A 15,372-nucleotide genomic window follows, 5' to 3' on the forward strand; every position below is an offset into this window, starting at 1 on the left:
CAAATTGCAGTTCAATCAAGTCTTTCACGTTTCAGTCAATAAAGCCTATAAATTGTCCTGATTGTAAGTTTGAGAGGCAATAATTATGATCAGCACATTGTGTCAAAATAAAAGCATAGACATGAATATAGCTTGATTAGCCAACAGCAGCAACACACTTTATATGAAGGAGTTGAACAAGAAATCCAGATAAATTTATAAATTATTAAGAAGCTACTAAAAGTCCTTTTGGTCATGTAGCTCAACTGTTTATACATATTTGGCTTTTGGATTTAAGCATTCTCCATGAAGATAAATGCAGAAAAGTGCATCTGATGCAACAAATTTAAGTTTTATTTTTTATTGAAGCATTATTTGCTCAAACATAATCCAGGTGATTTAGAACAGAAAAACACATCTTATTTAATGCTCTGGATGTATTTTTTTCTTGTTGAATGATTATTCACAAAATCAATGTTTGAAGCTGATCCTTAGGTTAATGGGAGGGGGAAAACAGAAAATGTTTTCTGTTCTTGTCAACATTTTTTATTAGCTCATTTAAATATTTTTTAACAAGAACAGACAACATCATAGTCAAAAGAAAAAAAGACAAATAATCGTGAACAAAACACATCACAGGATATGTAACTATTGAGCTACACAACCCTTATAAAAACCAGGATTGAACCCTGTTATTCCTGCTCCACCAGTGGAACATGTTTATATACAAAAAGATTAAGTAATTGCAATAGTCAGTTTGCATTGTTAGTCCAGATAACAAAAGAAATATGGAAAGAAGTAAATACTTTCATGTAGTAGTGCAACACATTTGATGCCATGTAAACTGCAGTAATATTTAGTGTTTAGAATGTTAGTTTTTAACAAGTTTAAGAAATTATGGTAAAACACAAACAACAAAATTTCATGTATCTTTTATCATATCTCAATAATAACAATAACGTTAATTGTTAATTTGATATTTTCTTCTGAAATGGAGAAGAAATGTTTGTCAGTATACTTAAAATAAAGATTTCATAAATATACTATTCTATATAATTTTGACAATAATGCCGATGAAACATCATATACCTTTTAAAGCTGGTATTTGTACATTGAAAACTATTAGCAGTTTATCAAATTTGAAAATATTGTCATATCAGGCTAAAGCTCATTATTTTTAACCTTGTCCTTTCTCATAAATATACAACACTTGATCCCTTTGTTTGTCACAGGCTTTCATTTTGTGAACTGAAATCTGTATCATAGGTTATAATACTACTGAACATATACCAATAATAGATTCAGTGTATGACCAAGTTATTTTTAATGCTGCTACCCTCTTTAGAATCCTTAAAATATTGATTATAAAGTGAAAACACTTAAAACAACTGTAATAAATCATCACTGGTGTTATATACTTGCATCTTTAACAAAAGACAGATACTACTGACTCAGTCACAGACGAAATGTATGTCTACACTCTTTTGAGTCTTCAGGATATTATTTGTTATTCACAATAGACATATGCTACCGCCTCAGTCGCAGATGAAATGAATGTCTACAGTTTTTTGTAGACATCAGGATAATATTTGTTATTTACAGTAGACATATGCTACCGCCTCAGTCGCAGATGAAATGAATGTCTACAGTTTTTTGGAGACATCAGGATAATATTTGTTATTTACAGTAGACATATGCTACCACCTCAGTCGCAGATGAAATGAATGTCTACAGTTTTTTGGAGACATCAGGATAATATTTGTTATTTACAGTAGACGTATGCTACCGCCTCAGTCGCGGATGAAATGAATGTCTACAGTTTTTTGAGTCTTCAGGATAATATTTGTTATTTACAGTAGACATATGCTACCACCTCAGTCGCAGATGAAATGAATGTCTACAGTTTTTTGGAGACATCAGGATAATATTTGTTATTTACAGTAGACATATGCTACCACCTCAGTTGCAGATGAAATGAATGTCTACAGTTTTTTTGGAGACATCAGGATAATATTTGTTATTCACAATAGGCATATGCTACCGCCTCAGTTGCAGATGAAATGAATGTATACAGTTTTTTGGAGACATCAGGATAATATTTGTTATTTACAGTAGACATATGCTACCGCCTCAGTCGCAGATGAAATGAATGTCTACACTCTTTTGAGTCTTCAGGATAATATTTGTCATAAAAGTCTAGTATGAACTCTTCTGGTTTAAATCCAAATTTTTGGTAGAGTAACATGGCAGTGTTTGTTGCTGAAACATGAAGTCGAACATCTTTACCCATACACGTCTGTAAAATAAATGTACTAAAATATACAAAATGATAGCAATATCTCAAATGAAGTGTCATGTAAGTAAGGGTATATCAAAACATTATAATATATACACACAAATTGTTGCTGTAGGAATTCAAAACATTACAATATGTTTGGTTGGAAAAAGGTAAATTCCGATTAGAGCCAAAACTTTGTAAACATTCCTAAAGGTATATTACAATAAAGCAGCAGGATTACTATTTTTCTCCCTAGTACATACTGACATAAAGTAAGCAACAATCAATCAATCAATCAATCCTAGTACATACATATATCTAATGAAATATTCCAGATAACCTGACACCAAAAGTCAAAGACAGCTGTGGGTCTAAAAATGAGACATCTATTTGTGCTATGAGTTTCAGAATGTAAGTGCATGACCTACAGGTTTAAACTGTCCCAATATTAAAATAAAAGAAGAATGTGTCTGAGGACACGAATGCCTCCGCCCAAGCTTTGTAATTTTCCAAGTTGTGACTCACTGCACAAATTCAAACGGTCTGTGAGATTTGGTTCTTAGCATTGTGTATAAGTTTCATAAAATTTGAATGAGAAAAACTTTAGAATGAAAACTGGACGGACGAACGGAAGGATGGACGGACAGAAGTAAGGACGGAGGGTCAAGGGTAACACTTTATGCCCCATTGCCTACGGACTATAAAAGGTATTTTACCAAAAAATTTGATAACTTGATGATCACAAATCATTTTATTTCCTGTGTTCCATTTAAAATATTATGATCAACTTTCATATATTATTCACAAAATATTGGTGCAGGAAATTGAAGCTGTGTTTCATTCACTATGTCAATAAGTTGACCGAGTTTAACATCGATTAACTTATGCAAATTATATTGTATCCTATCAGGGTATAGAATTATGGTCATCTTCTATAGAGCAGTAAAACAAACTCTTTCAGGGGTCTGTAGGTGGCTTTTTGCAAAACCAAATTTATGCCCCTATTCAGCATCACCTTATAGTTCCAGTAAAGGTAAGATTTCCTGTCATGCATCCACGTCAAGTCACTTTGACGAATCTTCCTATCCTATTAATCTGTTCTCAGTCTGAACATGCATAAAATATTTGCCACTGGAAATTAATCAAACAATAATCAAAAATAAAAGAGGTTTTCATAAAACAACAAGACTGGTTCTTTTTTATCAGTTGAAATTATCAGTTATACTAAATTTATTAGCAAAAAAAAGTAATAACAACTCACTGGTGTCCCCTTATATCTTGTAACATTAACTATGATACAGACCTGGATTAAATGATACAACATAAACTTGGCAATCCCTGCCCCCCTCCACTCAGGATGTGTGAAGATGAAGGATATATAGGCTTCATTATATGATACATCTGGCACCATAAAAGCAAATCCAATCACAATCTTTCTACAAAATATTTAAATATTAAAATAAATATTGTTAATTTTTCTTTCTTTGATAACTGATAATGTTTCACTGGAAACATCTTACAGAGCATGCATTTCTCAGTTGGTTCAATTTGCACATGTCTGCAGAGCCATCACCAATTTATAATAAACTTTATTTCAATTGTTATTGATGTTTAAAAAATTATTTTTTATGTTCCTTGGTCTTTTCAGGCTAAGATGTACGTGTTTTGTTTTTTCTCTTTACCATTCTGTACATATATGGAGTGTTAAAATCTAGTAATCTGAAAAATTATATCAGTCTAGTTTTAATAAAATGCTTCGCTGAGCGCAGCCTGATACGACCGCTGAGGTCGAAACCTGAACAGTTGGGGCAAGTTTGGACACAATATTCAAGCTTGATACTGTCTGAATTTGGATTGTGATCAAATTTTTGACATAATATAGGTTTCTGACACAAAAAAAATGTGGTCAAAGATCTTAAAAATTTGAAATGGGACATTTAATTTACCATATAGCTAGTATGGTATGATATCCAAAATCTAACAACATGGTTAGATTCAGCATATAAAAAAACACCAAAAATTTTAAAATTTTAGTTGAAATCAAACAAAGTTTAATTTTGGAACCTTCAAACCTTAATATGGACTAGTTTGAAAACAGGGCCCAAAATAAAAAATCTAAATGCACAATAAGATTCATCATATCATAGAGCCGCAATAATTCAGTTTTTGATGAAATAAAACAAAGTTTAATTTTGGATCCTTTGGACCTCAATGTAGACCAATTTAAAAATGGGGCCAAATATCCAAAATAGTTATACAAGGTTAGAACCCCCAAAAATTAAAGACTTTAAATTAATCCCATTGAAATTGGTTCAAAGATATGTATTTATTTTCAATTGAAGATTTCTTGCTATTGTGCAATACTGTGCTGTTGCACAATACTTAGTTAATCTGTTATATATAATAATTTACACACCCTGTTTGGTGTGTATCTTCTGCCATGTCAGTATTTGTTGCTTTTATATATAAATCAGAAATAATTCAATGTAAAAATGGAAAATTTCTGGGAGAAAAAACAAAAAGTTATGAAAAAAAAATCCCCCCAAAAAACTACAAAAATGCTTGTTTTTGACCCCTTTTTGGCCCCTAATTCCTAAACTATTGGTACCATAGCCCCCAAAATCAATCCCAACCTTCCTTTTGTGGCATTGAACCTTCTGGTAAAATTTCATAGAGATCCATTCCCTTAAACTAAAGTTATTGTCCGGACACCAAATGTGTCTTCGGACGACGACGACGACGACATGATAGCATTATACGAACGCAAATTTTTTGCGGTCGTATAAAAAGTTGATTAACAAATAAATATTTTCTTTTTTATAAACATTTACCTGAATAAAGCAATAATGCTAAAATCTGGATACTGAAGACACTCTGACACTGAAAAACAATAAAAAAGATAATCTATTGTTAAATTAACATAAGATAAAGTGATGAAAAGAATATACTCTTAGTTTTAAATGATAAATATCATTCAATACTTAGTATTTTATATTTTATTCAAACAATTCATATGTATAACTATTACAGCTCAAATCTCACCATCTTTCATGTCTACCATGATAGAAATTTGTCATCAAACAATCTCAGAGATATAAAAACAAAATTTCATAACTATACAAAGCAGAGAAAGGTGAAGATTAGGAGAAACTCATGCCTCCCAAATATAACTATGCATAAAATATACAAGGTCCATTTAGCATAGAATGATGAGCTTTACATGTATAAAGCAGTCAAGCCATAATTTTACCTACATTATTTACAGTTTATAACACTTTTATTTACAAATTATGACACTTCGACAGTATAACATACAATTTATATATACAAACCCCAGTTAGTTGCCTTTTACTAATGCAAAAATTTCAAAAAGTTTTGCAGAAGTCATATTTACTCTAACGTTATGGTAAATGTGTAACAAATGGTAACATGATTTATAGTAACTTAACTTACAATCAACTCCTGGCCAGAAAAACTCACGACACAGTGTGTTTACTGATGGAATATGCTGTGGACGTACATAACAATAATCTATTGGTGGCAGCTTTCCAGGTATCCAAGAAGGATCTTTTCTATGAACAAGCAGAAAACAAACAATCTTAATATGATTAGACAATCTGTTTAAACTAACAATTTTGTATATGAACGATATATAAGATGAGCCTATGTATCTTATACATGCTTTTATTTTACATAAAACTACTCAGTCCTTGAATTAATTAATATCAACTAAGTTTATTTCTGACATATAAACATTTCTGTGCACCATTTCCTGCTGTCTAAATTACAAAGGGAAGTGACTTTAAGATGCAATCTCCAATTAAAAAGTCTGACTTGTCACCAAATTGGCTTGATAAACTTCATATATTACTTAAAACATAAAACTTCAGGCTGAAAAATAAAATGTTGGCTAATAAGCACATCAGAAATGATATTTCAAGTTTTTAAGGTCATTGTCATATTCCCCTAGATGCATCTTTACACCATTTTAACTGAATATAAGTCACTGAGAACTAAAATTTAATCAAAGCTAGTGAACCTTCAAATAAGGGATATGTGACCTTCAACTAATTGCTTATACTATAATATATGGTTGTATTTGCCCAACAAATATGGGAACTGACTGTTGAAAGGACATACATGACATACATGTCGAAGCGTAGGATATTCATTTCGAGGAATTTTTATAATATTTTCCAATCAACTTTGTATTTGACATAAAACTAAATATGTCATTAAATTGGTTTTAGGTCAAGCTACATAGTGGTTTGGTGTTGTTTGAAGTTTTAGCTTAAATAGCTTTAGTTTTAGTTTTTGTTGTACTTAGGTTAAATCATGTTTTGCTTTGGAACACTGTGTTGTTTGTTTTTACTTATATCCAGTGATCATATGTTTACATGGGAAACAGTAAACAGAAGCACTGACATACATTCAAATCAGATAATATGAAGGAAATTCAGAAATCGTTTTCTTTTTTAAACTATACTTATCAATGAAAGGTGAGGATAACAAGCTACACTGTGCATGCTTCAGGACACAGAGTCAAATTAAAAAGAGAGGATAACAAGCTACACTGTGCATGCTTCAGGACACAGAGCCATAATAAAAAATGAGGACAACAAGCTAAACTGTACATGCTTCAGGACACAGAGTCATAATAAAAAGGGAGGTTAATAAGCTACACTGTGCATGCTTCAGAACACAAGAGTCATAATAAAAAGGGAGGATAACAAGCTACACTGTGCATGCTTTAGGACACAGAGTCATAATTAAAAGTGAGGATAACAAGCTACACTGTGCATGCTTCAGAACACAAGAGTCATAATAAAAAGGGAGGATAACAAGCTACACTGTGCATGCTTCAGAACACAAGAGTCATAATAAAAACGGAGGATAACAAGCTACACTGTGCATGCTTCAGAACACAAGAGTCATAATAAAAAGGGAGGATAACAAGCTACACTGTGCATGCTTTAGGACACAGAGTCATAATTAAAAGTGAGGATAACAAGCTACACTGTGCATGCTTCAGAACACAGAGCCATAATAAAAAGGGGGGATAACAAACTACACTGTGCATGCTTCAGAACACAAGAGTCATAATAAAAAGGGGGGATAACAAGCTACACTGTGCATGCTTCAGAACACAAGAGTCATAATTAAAAGTGAGGATAACAAGCTACACTGTGCATGCTTCAGAACACAAGAGTCATAATAAAAAGGGGGGATAACAAACTACACTGTGCATGCTTCAGAACACAAGAGTCATAATAAAAAGGGGGGATAACAAGCTACACTGTGCATGCTTTAGGACACAGAGTAATAATAACAAGAGGCTCTCAAGAGCCTGAATCGCTCACCTGTATTTCAGAGGAGAATATTTTTAAATGTTAGCAAACTTGATGAACAAATTGAGTAAAATTGTCTTTAAAGGGCAATAACTCCTTAAGGGGTCAATTGACAATTTTGGTCCTATTAACTTTTTTGTAGATCTTACTTTGCTGAACATTATTGCTGCTTACAGTTTATATATATCAATAATATATTCCAAATAATAACAAAAAACTGCAAAATTTTGTTATAACTACCAATTCGGTGGCAGCAACCCAACAATGGGTTGTTCGATTCGTCTGATAATTTCAGGGCCGATAGATCTTGACCAATTAAACAATTTTACCCCATGTCACATTTGCTCTAAAAGATTTAGTTTTTGAGATATAAGCCAAAAACTGTATTTGACCCTTATGTTCTATTTTTAGCCATGGCGCCATGTTTGTCAATGGATACAAACTTCGGATACAATTTATAAACAAGATACCCTAAGGAACATTTAGTTAAAGTTTAAAGGTAATTGGCCCAGTAGTTTCAGAGGAGAAGATTTTTAAATGTTAGTTAAACTTGATGAACAAATTGTGTAAAATTGTCTTTAAAGGGCAATAACTCCTTAAGGGGTTAATTGACAATTTTGGTCATATTAAATTTTTTGTAGATCTTACTTTGCTGAACATTATTGCTGTTTACAGTTTATTTATATCTATAATAATATTCAAAATAATAACAAAAAACTGCAAAATTTTGTTAAAACTACCAATTCGGTGGCAGCAACCCAACAATGGGTTGTTCGATTCGTCTGATAATTTCAGGGCCGATAGATCTTAACCAATTAAACAATTTTACCCTGTAACATTTGCTCTAAAAGATTTAGTTTTTGAGATATAAGCCAAAAACTGCATTTGACCCTTATGTTCTATTTTTAGCCATGGCGGCCATGTTTGTCGATGGATACAAACTTTGGATACAATTTATAAACAAGATACCCTAAGGAACATTTAGTTAAAGTTTGAAGGTAATTGGCCCAGTAGTTTCAGAGGAGAAGATTTTTAAATGTTAGTTAAACTTGATGAACAAATTGTGTAAAATTGTCTTTAAAGGGCAATAACTCCTTAAGGGGTCAATTGACAATTATGGTCATATTAACTTTTTTGTAAATCTTACTTTGCTGAACATTATTGCTGTTTACAGTTTATATATATCTATAATAATATTCAAAATTATAACAAAAAACTGCAAAATTTTGTTAAAACTACCAATTCTGTGGCAGCAACCCAACAATGGGTTGTTCGATTCGTCTGAAAATTTCAGAGCTGATAGATCATGACCAATAGACTAGTTTCACATAAGCGACTTATCTGCCATGATCAGGCGATCGCCGTAGTGCTTAATTTAAAATCTCGCGTTAATTAAGGACGATTAATGAGACTGGGGGCTAACGACCTTAACGACCGGAGCAATCAATCGATTCCTGATGTATTGTAAATGTACACACGACCTGTGTCACTGTGTATTACACTTTACAGGTAAAGAGACAGTGACAACTAACGAGTGTGTAGGCATCATGAAGGTATTCGGACTACTGTCAGTTCTATTAAATGACATTAAACAGATATTACAGGACGGAGTTTTACAGACTTTTAACAATGTCAGTCTCAGAACTAATTTTTTACTTCCCCATCAAGGATGTCAAATCGGTTCTCACGTACATGGTTCGAAAGTTTGCAGTGTACATGGGACAAAAATCTAAACGATATACCTGATTTTGACCATGCAAAATTAAAGGTTTATTTGTGTGAAAGCACAAGTAAAACGTTTGACAAGGACAGTTTGCGTGCTTACAAATCCCTGAAAGCATACAAGTTTTTTGAAGAGGGCTATGTGCAGAAATTACTAAAAACTCGACTTCAAAGTGATAGATCAGAGACTGAGTATTATATTGTCAAGGCTGATGTATTGGCATCAATGGCACAAAGAATTTACAAGACCTATGTATGCTTCCGTATGATTGATGGTGGAATTTCTGGTGGTGCATGTTCTTGTGTTGCAGGGTATGTATTTAAAAAAAAATATACTTTTTATTAAATTTCTTGAAATTTAGTTAAGTACAAAACACTGGCAGGTCTTTTTCAATTATCATGACTATATCAAGGATTTGTTTTGTCCTTTATTATATGATATTTATTATGACATTTGAAACAAAAATTATACATACATGTACATGTACAAACAAAAATTTCCTTTTTTAATCACAATAATTGTTGCTATTTACAGTTTCACTTCTTATCAACGCTGAAACAATTTTATATTATATTTGAAACCTATTTTATATCAACCATGTCAACATGGTTAGTATTTACCATGTTTACAGCTATATTTATAACTTGGGAACTGTCATGACTGTTAACATGTAAATCTATGTGTTCCTGCGTTTCAATTTTCAATTGATAAACAGAATGAATTATTTCTGTTCTTGCTATTTTACCCATTTCGTCTTGAAAATCTATTTAATATTTGCCCCTGGACATTTATCAAACTACACTCAGTCGTTTACCCATCTGCAGATTATTGATGTTAATACATAGACATAGTTTAATGTGAAAGTACTACTTTTTCAGAAAAGGAGAGGCATGCAGTCATATAGCTGCATTGCTGTTTGCCCTTGAAGATTTTATCTCAAATGGTTTCAAAGACTTGCCAGTGGCCAAGACAGTTACAGATAAGTTGTGTAGTTGGAACAAACCTGGTAAAAGAAAAGTGGAGCCGCAATCAATACACAACATCAGGATTGTAAAGTAAGGCTACATGTAGTTTTAAATTTATACTGGTGCATTGTACTCTTAAAATTGCATATACAATGTAGGTAGTCAATGATTTCAGAGTGACTGTCATGAAAATTAGCTGAAATCCTAAATTACACATCTTTCAGCAATATTTAGCAAAAAAGAAAAAAACTTGCCCAAAAGCAAGCATGAAAGTGTTTAAATTGCACACTGAGTTTATGCAGATACCATTTTATCATCATGTGTAGGCTACATTGTGTATATTTTTTTTCTATTTGTGACATGTATTATATAGCTTCCCATTGTTTTCATGTGTTCTTACTTCTTTTAAATAAATGAGTTGTCCTGGACATGCTTGAAATATTTGCCACTGGATGTTAATCAATCAGCAATCAATTTAATAACATTCATTGACATTGTGTTAAATTTGTTAACCGCAAAAATCACATAAATATTTCATTGGCTGTGTCAAAGAGTATGGGAAAGGGGGTTTGTGATCAAGTAAAAAAATATTTTAAATTTATGCTAGTTTTAAAAAGAAAAAAAAATAGATATCCTCAAATTACATGTGCTTGTGGGACCGCGGGAGTGCATATACCACTCTTACTTTTCCGACTTCTATAGAACTTTGCATATACATGTAAACCTTAAATCATTTTACCAATTGAATATAAATGTACATGTATGTATAATTTGTGTATATAATGAGCGTTAAACACCAATCAATCAGTCAACCATGTATATATTGATGTAAATTTTCTTTGAAGACAGGAATATGGTAAAACACCTGAGCAGAAAGTGACTTTTGAGAAATTGAATTTTGACCCCAGACATGCAACAGACAGAACTCAGAATGAAACATCTGTTAAGAAACTGTTTAAGACATTGATGGAAGTCAATCCAAACTGTGGTTTTGTTAAATACAACAGTCCAATCGAATGCCATAAAGCAGATTGTGATAAGCAATCAATGCTAAAAGCTGTTTACCCTTTAAGTATTCAAGAAATAAAAGAAAGAGGCGAGGCATTTACAAGAACATTAACTTTAACTAAAGAAGAAGCAGAAATCATTGAACAAAAATCAAAGGAGCAATCGAAATCAGCTGATTGGCATGCTGCGAGAGTTTATCGACTAACAGCATCAAATTTTCATAGAATTGCATTCCGCAGAAATTCAACAGAGGCTACAAAGTTGTTGAGTAGTTTATTGTACAACAAGTGTAAACCAACTTATGCAATGCAGTTTGGATTAGAGCAAGAAGACACATCTGCTCAAAGATTTGTTCAAGAGATGAACAATAGGAACACTAGCACTTCTTTCAGTATTCAACTAGAAAAGAAAGGATTTATTATTGATATAGATCATCCATATCTTGGTGCCTCAGTAGATAGAATAGCAACTATAAATGACCAAATATATATTGTTGAACTAAAAAATCCGCCCTCAACATGGAATTTAAGCATTGAGGAAGCTGCTGGTAAACTTTCTTGTTTGAAAATTGATGAAAACAATGTTGTGACTCTAAATAGGAGGAATGCTTACTTCACTCAAGTCCAGGGCCAGATGGCAGTACTGAACATTCATAACTGTTATTTTGTTCTATGTTTAAAAAGTGACATGCATGTTGAGTATGTTAAATTTGATGAACATTTTTGGAAGTCTGTAATGTCCAAACTAAAAACATTCTATAACAACATCTTTTTGTCTGAAATTGTGTATCCATCTGTTAAATATGGTCTACCAGCTTTAGATATTGGTAAATGTAAGACATAAAAATACTTATCTTCAGAACAGATAAAGATCATAAACTTTTATTGTGTTAATTTCACCATAAACTGTATACTGAGAAACAAAAGAAAAAAGTACTTGCTGATTTAGTGCATGAATTAAAAAAGGGGGGGGGTAATTCAAACAACTTAGTGCTTGAAGTCAGATGGAAAAATATGGGGTATATATATCACAGAGCAATTTCTATTTTTCTACACGTTACAGGTTATTCTATTGTTGAAGGCTATACGCTGAACTATAGTTGTTTACATTCTTGTCCTTTGGTCTTTTGTGGATAGTGGTCTGATTGGCAATCATACAACTAAAATGTACATCTATTTTATTCTTACATGTAACATGCATGTATTTTATTTCAACATTGCATATTTTAATGTTCAATTAAGTTGCCTGAGCTATATCACCATTTAAGATTTAAGATTTTAAGTATTATATCTGAAAAGTATTTAACTTTTACTTTTTTTAGGGTAAAAAGGGGGGTGCTAAACAAAAAAAGTATGCATGTATTTGTCCTTAGGGATATATAGGTATAAATTCTTGTGTCTTACTAACCAACTGGCAATAAAAACTTAAGGGATGGCACTTTTCCGCATCAAATCTTTAATAAAAATATTATTTTGCCTTGTGTAATCTGGTATAGGAATGACCCTATAGTTTTGTACACATACATGTATTAATAATTTACCCAAGGTTCTTAATAATTTCAGCATTTTGGAAGCTACATGTAAAACAGAATTAATGCAAATAAAGGACAATTGATATTACATTTTATTAATTTCACACTTGATTATAGGTGTCTGAAAGTTTGTCAAGTAGGAACAGGTTTTAAAAATGTCCTCTGCAACCATTGTTAGAGTGACTGGCATTGTTCCATTCAAAATATGAAAAGTTTTAATTCTTTGAATTGCCCTTTCAACATGTATCCTAACCTCAGCTATCCGACGTGTCTCCTCAACCTGACTGGCACTTAACTGGAATTCTCCACAACGAAAAGGTGGGATATTTAATGTGGCACCACATTTTTTGAGATCGTCAGAAATGTCAAATCCTCTGTCAGCCATAACATAATCTCCTTCTTTCACTAGATTAAGAATACCAGATTTGTTAACTATAAATCTGTCTGAAGCTGCACCTCCATAAATTGTAGAAACAAATGTCACAGTCCCATCTGGAGAAATACCAACAAGTATTTTATATGTGTTTCTATGTTTATAAGAGGACCATGTCTGTCGCTGAGCCTGTAAAGCGGATGGTTTTTGAACATATATCTCTGTACAGTCAAGTATTACCACTGTATTAGGAAACTTGGCAAATGCAGGTGGCATATGTTCATTAACTTGCTCCCTACTTGGAAATGGGAAAAGCAATTCAAGTTCAAGTCTTAAAAATCTTATCCAAGTGTTAAATAGTTTTGAAAAGTGAGTCTTTGAAATTGCAAAACGAGCAGCTATATCCTCCACTAAAAGTCCCAACCTCAATCGCACCAGAACAGCAAAAAATTCATTGTCCATAGAAAGACTTCTAACACGTCCCCCATTACCAATGTGGTCTGTTGTAGACGTTTGTTTCCCTCTCCAGTATGTAAGTCTCTCTGCTTTTGGTCTTAAGTATTCTTATACAGCATTGAATGTTGCAATATTAGGAAGTCCTGTGTAAAATTGAACATTTTCATCATTGGTCGACAACACAACAAAAGTCTCTTCCACCCATGACAAAATATGTGCATTTATGTATTAAGCTATCTTAAATTTGCCGAGTTAAAACATGACCTAGTTGTTTTGATCAATAATAGCATCCAGGTAAAGGTAAACAGTAATGCACGTGACTGATCGTAATCAGGTTATCGGTCAAGCATTGTAGCCCCCAGTAGACGAAATAACGGACAAATATCGTGAAATCTCGTAGTCAACTAATTAGGTGACGCATGCGCAATCAAATGTGAAACTGGTGTATTGAATAATTTAACCCGAAGTCAGATTTGCTCTAAAAGCTTTAGTTTTTGAGATATAAGCCAAAAACTGCTTTTGACCCCTATGTTCTATTTTTAGCCATGGCGGCCATGTTTGTCGATTGATCAAAACTTTGGATACAGTTTATAAACTAAATACCCTAAGGAACATTTAGTTAAAGTTTGAAGGTATTTGGCCCAGTAGTTTCAGAGGAGAAGATTTTTTAAATAGTTTACGACGACAGACAACGATGACAGACGACGATGACGGACGCCAAGTGATGGCATAAGCTCATATGGGGCCCTTTGGGCCCCTGTGAGCTAAAAAGGGAGGATAACAAGCTACACTGTGCATGCTTTAGGACACAGAGTCATAATTAAAAGTGAGGATAACAAGCTACACTGTGCATGCTTCAGAACACAGTCATAATAAAAAGGGTGGATAACAAGCTACACTGTGCATGCTTTAGGACACAGAGTCATAATAAAAAGGGAGGCCAACAAGCTACACTGTGCATGCTTCAGGACACAGAGTCATAATAAAAAGGGAGGATAACAAGCTACACTGTGCATGCTTTATGACACAGAGTCATAATAACAAGAGGCTCTCAAGAGCCTGTATCGCTCACCTGTATTTCAGAGAAGATTTTTAAATATTAGCAAACTTGATGAACAAATTGTGTAAAATTGTCTTTAAAGGGCAATAACTCCTTAAGGGGTTAATTGACAATTTTGGTCATTTAACTTTTTTGTAGATCTTACTTTACTGAACATTATTGCTGCTTACAGTTTATGTATATCTATAATAATATTCAAAATAATAACAAAAAACTGCAAAATTTTGTTAAAACTACCAATTCGGTGGCAGCAACCCAACAATGGGTTGTTCGAATCGTCTGAAAATTTCAGGGATGATAGATCTTGACCAATTGAACAATTTTACCCCCATGTCACATTTGCTCTAAAAGATTTAGTTTTTGAGATATAAGCCAAAAACTGCATTTGACCCTTATGTTCTATTTTTAGCCATGGCGGCCATGTTTGTCGATTGATCAAAACTTTGGATACAGTTTATAAACTAAATACCCTAAGGAACATTTAGTTAAAGTTTGAAGGTATTTGGCCCAGTAGTTTCAGAGGAGAAGATTTTTTAAATAGTTTACGACGACAGACAACGATGACAGACGACGATGACGGACGCCAAGTGATGGCATAAGCTCATATGGGGCCCTTTGGGCCCCTTTGAGCTAAAAAGGGAGGATAACAAG

At 32.9% G+C, this 15,372-nt stretch overlaps 1 protein-coding gene across 6 annotated transcripts in view; it reads right to left on the reverse strand.

Moving 5' to 3' along the window:
- Nucleotides 1–899: 899 nt before the first annotated feature.
- The window catches only part of LOC127713349 (cysteine-rich protein 2-binding protein-like), a 30,749-nt gene continuing 16,276 nt past the window's right edge, over nt 900–15,372 (reverse strand). For 2 of the 6 annotated variants that reach the window (XM_052219776.1, XM_052219775.1), the window contains exons 15-19: nt 5,711–5,829; nt 5,089–5,137; nt 3,561–3,693; nt 1,853–2,275; nt 900–1,768 (exon numbers count right to left, since the gene is read on the reverse strand). In XM_052219776.1, the coding sequence (XP_052075736.1) occupies nt 2,102–2,275; nt 3,561–3,693; nt 5,089–5,137; nt 5,711–5,829 (475 nt within the window). In that variant the 3' untranslated portion in view covers nt 900–1,768; nt 1,853–2,101. The remainder of the gene's footprint in view (nt 1,769–1,852; nt 2,276–3,560; nt 3,694–5,088; nt 5,138–5,710; nt 5,830–15,372) is intronic. The other 4 variants (XM_052219780.1, XM_052219778.1, XM_052219781.1 and 1 more) reach the window with 4 other exon arrangements.

The sequence above is a fragment of the Mytilus californianus genome, unplaced genomic scaffold (genome assembly GCF_021869535.1).
Source record: "Mytilus californianus isolate M0D057914Y unplaced genomic scaffold, xbMytCali1.0.p SCAF_1, whole genome shotgun sequence".
Taxonomy (NCBI): domain Eukaryota; kingdom Metazoa; phylum Mollusca; class Bivalvia; order Mytilida; family Mytilidae; genus Mytilus; species Mytilus californianus.